The following is a 10547-nucleotide window of genomic DNA, read 5'->3' as shown; positions in this document are numbered from 1 at the left end:
AGCCCGGAGCCCCAGGGTGCTGGCCACCAGCCACAACATTGGGGCCTCAGGCTGCGGATGGAGAAAGAGCAGCCTGGCGGCTTCTGGAGACCTATCGCAGTGGGAGCTGAAAGCAACAGAGGCCTGCAGGTGGTAAGGAGAAACTTCTGCCCCTGTCCAGCCACGTGTCACCCTGCTCAGGCCTCAGTGCAAACATGGAGCCTGGCGCTGCCTCTGTCACCCCAGGGGGGCTCAAGGCATTCCAGACGGAAGGCCTGCATTTGTTTTCCAGGTCACAGCCTTATCCACTTCAAAAGCTTTCCCTAATCCCTGCAGCCTGGAGCAGCCACCCCTCCCTCCTTGCTTTGGCCCTGTGCCATCCGACAGTCTCCTTATGCCATCTGACAGGCTGCTAAATGTCTTCAATATCTGAGAACCCGGGGCCTCTCAGAAGCTGAAACACAGAATCTGCAGCACACACACACACACACACACACACACACACACACACACACACACACACACACACACCAGACCTGGGCTAGAGGAAAATAGACAGGAGTTCAAGGGCCACAGCAGATGCACAGGTGCTTCTGGAACCCACCTCTGACAGTGGAGACCTCGGCCCAGAAATGCACTGCTATTACTTACTGAAATATGATTTCCTGAGAAGCTGATGTGCCCCAGTCTCTGGCTAGGATCTGAGATGTATAAGTCCTTCCCTTGGGGGTGGGAGTTTAGTCATGGGGAAGGTCTGAAGGTCTGTGAACTTGTCACCCAACCACAGCAGACGCGGAGGAGATACCCAAAGGACAAATACAAATAAGAACAGATGCTCAACATCACACACTATCAGAGAATCACACATTAAAGCTGTAAGGTATCTTTACATGCCTATTTAAACGACTAAGTCACAAAACACTCATATAAAGCAGGGACTTATCAAATCACCGGCAGACATGGCAGAACCTGAAAGGCCATCTTCCTAACGGAAAGAAGCCAGGATAAAAATGCCACAGCTTGTAGGGTCCCAACCTTTGCAAAATTTTTGACATTCTGGAAAAGGCAAAACTATAGAGATCACATGTCTGCAGCTACTATGCTTGGATTTTGAAATGTCCCCCAAAGGCCAGGTATTTAAAGGTGGGCTCTCAGCCTGTGGTGTGAGGAGGAGGGACCTGCTTTAGGAGATAGGGGCCTGGAAGAAGGAAGTGAGGTCACTGGGGGCGTGCTCTTTAGGGAGAAGCCTGGCCCCTTCCTCTCTCTCTCTCTGCTTCAGGGCAGTTTTCCACCATCACCATCACCACCACCACCACCACCACCACCACCACAGGCTCCTACCCTGAGCTTCTGCTCTGCCACAGGCCCAAAGCCACAGAGCCAAGTGATTCCAGACGTCTAAAACCATGAAGCGAAATAAATCTTTCCTTCCTTGCAGTTGTTTGTCCCAGGTGTTTTCTCATACTGACGGAAAGATGGCTGGCACTGGGTGGGTGGGGGAGGAGGTGGTACACAGAGGACTTTGGAGAGTGGGAAAGTGCTCTCCGTGGTGCTGTGAGAATGGACTCATGTCGTCTCACATGGGCCAAGAGCCATAGAAAGGACTGAACCCTGAAATCAAGGAAAGACTTCCTTTGGCAGTGATGCCTGTGTGCCATGCAGGAGCAGGGAGTGGAGAGCGGTGGGAAACAGTATGTTTGGGGTGCAGGGGTGATGCGGAACTTTAAACCTTAAGAGTCTACAAGTTAAAGAAAAGTGTGTGTGTGTGTGTGTGTGTGTGTGTGTGTGTGTGTGTAAAAGAGAAAGGGAGACTGGGAGATGGGGAGCAAGAGAGAGGAAGAGGGAGAAGGAAGGAGAGAGAGGAGGGAGGGAGATAGATAGACAGACGGAAGGAGAGAGAAATGCAGCATTGGATTCCTGCTCCTGGGATGTCTCTGAGCAGCACTTCCCAAACCGACAGTCTGGGAAGCCACATTGCCCTGGGCAGGAAAGGGTGAGTGGTTTGTCTGAAAGGTCGGCCTCTAGAAGCTCAGGACAGGACTAAGCACAGGAGCTGACATCCACAGAAGAACAAAGACCAGTCAATGTTATCTCTGAGACAATAAACCCAGGCTTTTTAAGCGCTAAGTTTGTGGTGACCTATTGCCACACTAGATAACTAAAAGTTACCTACAGGGGAGAAAACAAGGAAATGAAGTAGGAAAAAGAAGAAAATGGATGGAAAGTAAGTTCCCTCTCAGCAGCTCTCAACTTGCTTCACATGGCACCATTTCACACATCCTTGGTGTTAGCCAGCTTTCTGTTGCCATAAAAACATACCTGAAGTATTAGCTTGTAAAGATCTGAAGCTGGACATGGTGGCCGTGCCTGTACTCCTAACGCTCAGGACATGAAGCAGAGGGATCACAAGTTGGAGGACAGTCTGGATACATAGCCCGATGCTGTCTCAAAAGAGATTTTAAGAAATGAACAAAGAGAAAAGCTCAATGTGGGTTCACAGTTCTGGAAGTTTCCGTCCATAATCACTTGTCCCATGAATTTCTGGGCTTGTGGGGAGACAGCACATCATGGTGAGAGCTCATGGCAGAAACAGTTAGTTGCTCTCCTCACGGTGGGCAGGAAGCAAAGAAATAGAAAAGGAATCAGGGTCTCATATCCCTCCAAGGGCATGCCCCCAATGACTTCACTTCCTCCCACTTTAGAGGACACCCCCCCCAAGGACCGCATTTCCACGTTGGAGGACACATCCCCTGTGACCTCACTTCCCAGGTAGGCTCCACCGCCTCACATCCACCACCTCCCAAGAGCACCCTGGGCTGGAGACAAAACCTTTAACACATGAGTCATCGGCAAGCACTTATCCAAACCATAGTACATTAATTTACCATGCCTTGATATAGGAAAAGCTCTTCCTCTACAGAAAAAAATCAAATGCTTCATCTTGAAGGACTGAAGGAGCCAGCAAAACACCAGATAAAAATTGTTACACCCAGAAACTATTAGTCGATGATAAAATGCTAGAATTAGAGAATGGAGAACGTATAATAAGAATGAGATATTTGCATTATCCTAAACTACCTCCCTCCAGGAGATTAAATTTAAAAAAAAGGAAAAAATACTAGTTCAACAGTGGAAAAACTTGGCAGATACCCCCATAGCCAAGTCATTAAAGTGAACATCAAGAGGAAGGAGCCAGGGCTGGGGAAGTGGATCAATGTTAGAGTGATGCCGAGCATTTTTGAGGTCCAAGTTTGATCCCCAGCACTGAATTAAAAAGGTAGAGAGCCAGGTGCCAGTGACTCATGCCTGTAATCCTAGCTACTTCAAAGACAGAGAGATCTGAGGGTTGAGGTTCAAATCCAACCCAACCCAGGCAGAAAAGTCTGTGAGACTCTTATCTCCAAATAATCAGCAAAAAGCTGGGAGTGGAGGTGTAACTCAAGTGGTAAAGCCTTAATCATGAGGGAAAAAGTCAAGTAAGAGTGTGAAATCCTGAGATCAAGTCCCAGTACCTGAAATACACACACAAAAAAGATAAGGAGATTTATTCATTTTATTTACTGTTGGTAAGATTCATTGAGAATCATTTCTGTCATATTCTTACCAAAAACACATATCTTTCAGCCTGACTATAAGAACACATCAGACAAATCTGAGTGAAGAAACATTCCACAGAAACTTGACCAGTACTTCTCAAAAATATCAAGATCAGGGCTGGGGATATAGCCTAGTGGCAAGAGTGCCTGCCTCGGATACACGAGGCCCTAGGTTCGATTCCCCAGCACCACATATATAGAAAACGGCCAGAAGCGGCGCTGTGGCTCAAGTGGCAGAGTGCTAGCCTTGAGCGGGAAGAAGCCAGGGACAGTGCTCAGGCCCTGAGTCCAAGGCCCAGGACTGGCCAAAAAAAAAAAAAAAAATCAAGATCATATAAGAAAGAAATATATATATTTAAAAATTGTCACAGACGAGAGGAGACCAAAAAGATGTGAGAACCACTGAGTGAAAAAACGATGAATCCTTCCTATCCATGAACATGGATATCATTCTGTGTGCCTCCATCCACTATAACTTTGGCCATCTGTGTTTTAGAATTGTCATTGTGCAGAAAGACCCCGATTCCAAATAAGAGCACATTCATGGGTGCCTGGAAGTGAGGGCTGAAGGGGACACAATTCAACTCATAATGTAGTCTACCACTTGAAGTGTTATGAGTCAGCCAGCTGGGATCCTTTTGGTGTAGGCTGGGCAGGAATGGAGGGAAAGCAAGGAGAAGCTCAGGTAGGCAAGGAGAAGCTGGTCAGTTGCTGGAAGCACAGGGCCCGTGGGCTTTTCTACTTCTGGAAGTTGCCAGGGCAGCAGACAACAGCAAGCAGCTTTGGACAGCGCCCTCTGGTGTCACAACATGTTACAGCCCTTTGGAGCTCTTGCGGGAACCAGGGTCCTTGGTGTCTCTCCACTGGCTCTCTCCAGCCTTGTCGTTCTCCAGCCTTGTTGCTCCACCTCTCCAGTCTCTCTCCTTCTGACACCCCTCATTGGCTCTGCCACTCCAGCTTCCCACTGGTGTTTACCCTGGCCCCTGTCAACACCACCACGCACTCAAGAGAGGCCTGGATTGGGCCTGGTGTTACACCACCAGCTGGCAGAAAAGGCGAGAGCATCAGAAAATGGCTCTCACCAAGTAGCTGAGGCCAGAAAGGGGGGTGTGACAAAGATGACTACACGACTCATGGCATGGTGGTCCCCCCAAGATCACTGATCAGGGCAGGCCCCTGTGCAAATGAAGGACTGGGTTTGTCCCCATCCTAAGCCTTCTACTGAGCCACCAGGGGAAGAGCGACTCCTGTGGACATGGTGGAAATGGCTGCGGGTCATCTAGCGTTCCCCAAAGGCTGTGACCACAAAAGAAATCCAGTGTGAGCTGCTTGATAGGGCATTGCCATCTGGGGCCAAAGGTGGTTTCGACAGCAGGCAGATGTGGTTGGTATGTTTCTCCCTCAAGGTGTCTGTGGGCCATGCAAAGCAGGTGGGGCTGGCAAAGGGCAGGCTGGATGGCTGGTCCTCCACTCAAGGACCCTTCAGTCCCAGAAGCCTGAGCACCAGAAAAGGATCTAATATCATGAGCCGGGTGCTGGTAGCTCACGCCTGTAATCCTAGACGCTCAGGAGGCTGAGATCTGAGGATTGTGCCATCCTGGGCAGTAAAGTCCAAGAGAGTCTTATGTCCAAATAAGCACAGAAAAAGCCAAAAGTGGTGCTGTGGCTCAAGTGGTAGAATGCTAGGCTTGAGCAAAAGAGCTCGAGAATAGCACACAGGCCCAGATTTCAAGCCCCAGGACTGGGAGGGAAGAGAAGGGAAGGGAAGGGAAAGAAAGCCAGCTAAAATCACCCAGCCCCGGCATCTCAGCCTACTTAAAGGAAAAATGAACATTAAAAGAATTGTTTACAGCTGAGTGTTGATGGCTCACACCTATAATCCTAGCTACTCAGGAGATTGAGATGTGAGGCTCCTGGTTCAAAGTCAGCCCAGGCAGACAAATCCTGGAGATTTTTAACCAGCAGAATACCAGAAATGGAGGTGTATGTGGCTCCTGTGGTAAGGCACCAGCCTTGGGCAGAAAAAGCCCTGAGTTCAAGTTTAGTATTGGCAGCAAAACAAACAGCGAACAAACAAATAAATAAATATGAACTGCTTACAATATTCATTATCATCCACAGTGCTTTACTGGCATTTCATGGTGCTCTAACCATGTTTTAATTCCTGCCCCAAAACCCCAGGGAAAGAACTAGGTTTCTTTACGTCAAAAATGAATTTGCATTTTCAAGAGGGAAGATTCCCGAGTAGCTCTTAGCATAAACTACATCATTTTGCAATCATTTGGGATCTCAACTATCAACAGCTTAGTGGAAAACACGACGTTTATTTCTTACTCATCCTGGGTCCCCTGAGGAGACGGGGAGTGTCCATTCAGCTGCCCTCCGCTCTGTGACTCAGTCTGCATCCACCTTAGGGCCCTCCTTGAGGGGCACAGGAAGGCCAGAAACAGCCCCTGGCCTGCCTTGCCTGGGCTGAGACGGGACCCTTCCCACCAGTGCCCCTGTGTGAATCTCGTCAGGGCAACAGCCCTGGGAGGGGCAGAGAGCAAGCCAGAGGCCCAGGGGAGGAGACCATGGGCCTCTACTCTAGTGGTGTACTTTTTGAGTGTGCGTGTGCTGCCAATCCTAGGGCTTGAACTTACAACCTGGTCACTGTCCCTGAGCTTTTCTGCTCGAAGCTAGCATTCTGCCACTTGAGCCATAGCTTCACTTCCAGCTTTTGAATGTTTAATTAGAGATAAAAGTCTCACTGACTTTCCTGATTGGGCTGGCTTTGAACCATGATCCTCACATCTCAGCCTCTTGAGCAGCTAGGATGACAGGCGTGAGCCATCAGCATCTGGCTTGTAGAGATATTTTAACACTAGTGATGGGGTAGCTTCCTAGGGCTACACGAGCCAAGTTCTTCACACAGATTGGAGAGCAGGGAGGAAAAGATATTTACTTTAGAAACAAAAGTCTCTGAAAACAGAAGAATAAAGCCATCGCTCTAGGGAGCTTTACCGAAGCTGTCTCTAAACAGTCAAGGAGCGGGCGGTGGGGCGGGGAGCAGCAGCATTTAGTGAGACTTTGCGGACTCAAATGAGATGCGAGAGGAAGAGAATGATGGAGGAAGAAGGGAAGATGGAGGCTCTGGCCCTAGTTAGGGAGAAGGAATCTACGCCTTCACCCCTTTCCCTGCTGGACTGCACGGGGGGCGGGGGGTCCCCAAGGGCGGGACTCAGGTAAAGTCTGCATCATCTGCTCTGATGTATCCGCACAGGTCCTAGGGCTTTAGGGTGAGCCTGTACTTGCTGAGAATGAATGAGTGACCGGTGCAATGATTTGCACCAACGGTCCTTTTTCCTACTCTCCAATGCCGCACTTAACAGAAGGGAGAAGGAGTGCTCCTTGCTCAGTAAACCGTCCTACTGGCTACAAGAACCGAAATGCTTGTCCGAAATGCTCCTGGAAAGGAGCTGCAGGGAGGGAGCTGACTGGTGGCCATGCCAGTGCTCGTTATGGAAATCTACCCTGTCAGGACCTGGGAAAGCTTTCAAAACCATCTGACATTGATTCCGGTAAACTCATGGCAGGAAAGGTTTTCTAGTCTTCAATACTTTGTTTTGCCACCAGAGGGGGGAAGGAGGGAATCGGCAGAGCACCGGTATGCAAATCTTTGAGTCTGATAACCTGCCACGCCCACCAATACCTCACCCTGCGCCTCACCCACCCCTAAACTTTCAGGGGAAGAAGCTATTTAAAGGCAGTTAGAGTTCAGGAAAAATAAGTCACTGAAGTATCTATGCCAGAGTCCTCTGAGAGGTAGCAACCCAGAAATCCCTGCCCTTTGCTGCCTTTGACTAGGTATGTGTGTGAGTGTGAGTGTGTGTGTGTGTGTGCGTGTCTGTCTGTCTGTCTGCTTGTGAGCAGAGGGAGGGAGGGTGTGCCATGCACGTCGGGTTGGAAAGCCTGAATCTTAGCTTTACTTCAGGAGAAAAACTTTGGGGGGTCAGATCCATGGGTGGACTCCCCAAGCCCTGAATCCAGTGTGGGTTCCAAGGTTAGAGATCTTTATGGGAAGATGCAATCTCTGCACTCGGGAGCCTCCTCCTAGCTCCCAGGCAGGAACCTGCTTCTGGCTGCCCAGGAGCTCCTGGTCAGATGAGGCAGTCTCTTTATTGCATCCTGTGGGGTCCCCATGGCCTGGGGCTGCATGTGTGGAAAGCCACTCCTCAGAGCTGGGTCAGGCAGTGACGTGTGAATGCACTGTTGGAGGTCACCCTGTGTGCATTCTGTGTGACAAACGTGCAGATCTGTAGGCCTCAGGATTGTCTAGCTGGGTAACAGAGCAGGAACCAGGTAGATGATGGGATGACTTGGGGGGTGGGGGGGATGGGAAAAGAGAAGAAAGAATCCAGGCCAATCCCTCTACACTTGTCCCCCACAGATCCATCACCACTATGAAGACCCTTCTGCTGCTAGCCTTGCTCATGGCCTTTGGTAAGAGCGGACTCAGAATTCTGGGCTCAGAGGGAAGCACCCATTCCTCAGTTTCCCTCCATCGCTGCAGCCCTGTGTGGGTGGGAGGGAGACCGAAGCCATGTGTGGGAGTAGAAGATTAGCAGAGAGAAAGGAAAACAGAGTCAACGTGCCATCACCAAGCCGTTTCCCACTGTGCTTCCAGGCTTCATGCAGGCCCACGGGAGCCTTGTAGAGTTCAGGGAGATGATCCGGTTAAAGACAGGAAAGAGAGCTGAGACCAGTTACGGAGCCTATGGTTGCCACTGTGGTGTCGGTGGCAAAGGAACCCCCAAAGATGCAACAGATAGGTGAGTTCCCCTCCCCTCCCCTCCATTCAACTCTCCTTTTCCTTGGCTCATTTCTGGACCCAGCAGGACTGGGAGCTACCAGGTCCCAGCTAGAAAAGCATCCAGTATGATGCAGAGACTCTGCCCAGAGTCATTGAGGCCCAGAGTGGAGGGGGGTGGAGATGACGGACCATCGGGCTCCAGATGCCATCATCCTGGGTGAGAAGACAATGCTAACCGGACATCCTACATCCCCCCCTCCCCACATCAGGTGCTGTGTCACTCACGACTGTTGCTACAGCCGTCTGATAAAACGTGGATGTGGAACGAAATTTCTAGGCTACAAATTTACCTACCGAAAGGGCCAAATCACCTGTGCTGGTAAGAAAGCCCTGTGACCGCACCAGGTTTTCCTTAGAAGTTCTTCTGAGTGTTTACCATGTAGGGAAGGGCGCTGGCACCAGCACACTTAAGCTCCAAGCGGAGTTTAAGCAGGGAAATGAGGACACAGGTGGGAAAGGGTCCAATAGAAGTAAATGAAGAGACAAAACACAGCTAACTGCCCCAGTGCCTCCAGCAGAGCTTGACATTTAAGCCCAGGCAGGAGAAAGGCAGAAACAGGAAAGAGGAGGTTGGGGATGTGCCCAGAAAAGTACCCCGGGGGTACTGCAGGCCCAATGGAAATATGAGGAGGATTTGGTGTTTGGGACTAGGAAGGGTCGAATCAAACCAAATCTTCCTGGGCTGTATCTGGATTTTGACCAAAAACAATAGGAACAAATTTGCCTGGTGGGCAGGAGCAGAATAGAAGAGGCCAGGTGAGTAGTTACTGCCACAATACTGGTGAGAGAGAGCGGCATAAACAAAAGTTGTCAGGACACAAGAGGTGGAGTGAAATTCAGGCATGCTAGAAGAAAAGCCATGTGCCCTATGGCAACATGGAGATAAGGAGTTGTTATCTGGGCCCTGTGAGGTGTTGACAGGGTAGGGAGGGAGAGAACCCGGGAGAAGTTCTGATAGGGAGTGGGGGCAGGTCTCACTGGGCTCCCCCAGCATGTCGAGTGAGTGGCTAGTACACAACTGGCCATGTGAGTGAGGCCTAGGAGAGTTGTGTATGCTCACCCATTGGATGGCTAGAGGCTTGAAAGGAAGCAGACAGATCAGACAGAACTCTAGGAAGAGACTGAGTGAGGCCAAGTGGCCACAAAGGAAGGATGATACACAATGAATGACCTGCTTGGTTAAGGCCATCGTGATAGGATGGACAGCTGCTCTGGACTGAGAGGGGGAGAGAGGGAGGGAGGAGATGGAGGGAAGGAGGAAGGAATTGTAGGAGCATGCTGTCTAGATTTCTGACAGTCCCATGCTGGTAGACTAGCTACCCAAAGGCAGTAATCCAGCCAGAAGAATCTAGAACCTAGTGCTTATCTCTGGTGAGACAGGAACATGTGGAGCCAGGGCTGAGCTTTCTTCCTTTTCACATAGCCATGAAGCCCTAACAAGCTCCATCTGTGGTGTGTTTGTTGGTTTTTTTTAACTTGCAGCCAACCAGAACTCTTGCAGGAGTCAGTTGTGTCGATGTGACAAAGCTGCCGCTGAATGTTTTGCTCGAAACAAGAAAAGCTACAGCATAAAGTACCAGTTCTTTCCCAACCACTTCTGCCGAGGGAAGGACCCCCGATGCTGAGAAGCCCCTCCATGCGGAGCCTCCTCTAACACCTGTCATCTTACCCCAACTGTGTTCCCAGGGATCATTTCTGCCCCATCCTGGAGGCACCGGGAGGCCTTCTGCCCCCACCCAGAATCACAGCCCAAAGCCTGGGACAGGTCTGAGTGGCCCCTTCCCCCACGACCCCCAGTTTAAACTGCCCTGCACCCCTCCCACCATGCCCCTCATGTCTGCCATCCTGCTAAGCCGTGGGAGTACGCTCCTGGGGGAGGGGAGTCTGCTAAATAAAACAAGTCATCATCTAAACATGTCTGTGTGCTTGTGCGTGTGCTCTTACTGTGGTACAACACCGGATGGGACTAAGAGGCATATAGTACTCCTGTTAAAAATCCAGGCTCTGGTAAGCCATGCTTAGAGAGACAAATGTTTTCTCTCCTATGTGGAAGCTAGTCTAACAACCACTGGAACATGGCAAATGACGCAGGAATCTAGACATTCACACACCATGAAACC

General features: G+C 50.2%; 1 protein-coding gene across 3 annotated transcripts; it reads left to right on the top strand.

Moving 5' to 3' along the window:
- The first annotated feature begins 7329 nt into the window (after nucleotides 1-7329).
- Pla2g2a (phospholipase A2 group IIA) lies at nucleotides 7330-10331 on the top strand. Of its 3 annotated transcripts, none has more exons than XM_048349831.1 (5): nucleotides 7330-7423; nucleotides 8002-8057; nucleotides 8242-8386; nucleotides 8637-8746; nucleotides 9910-10331. In XM_048349831.1, exons 2-5 carry the CDS (start codon nucleotides 8018-8020, stop codon nucleotides 10050-10052), a joined length of 438 nt encoding a protein of 145 aa, XP_048205788.1. In that variant the 5' UTR covers nucleotides 7330-7423; nucleotides 8002-8017; the 3' UTR covers nucleotides 10053-10331. The 3 variants fall into 3 exon arrangements, with proteins under 3 accessions (XP_048205788.1, XP_048205789.1, XP_048205790.1); XM_048349832.1 differs by having other exon boundaries at nucleotides 7341-7421; nucleotides 8005-8057; XM_048349833.1 differs by having other exon boundaries at nucleotides 7374-7379; nucleotides 8005-8057.
- The last annotated feature ends 216 nt before the right edge of the window (nucleotides 10332-10547 follow it).

The sequence above is a fragment of the Perognathus longimembris genome, chromosome 7 (genome assembly GCF_023159225.1).
Source record: "Perognathus longimembris pacificus isolate PPM17 chromosome 7, ASM2315922v1, whole genome shotgun sequence".
NCBI classification, from domain to species: Eukaryota; Metazoa; Chordata; class Mammalia; order Rodentia; family Heteromyidae; genus Perognathus; species Perognathus longimembris.
This window is presented reverse-complemented; position numbering and strand designations above follow the sequence as displayed.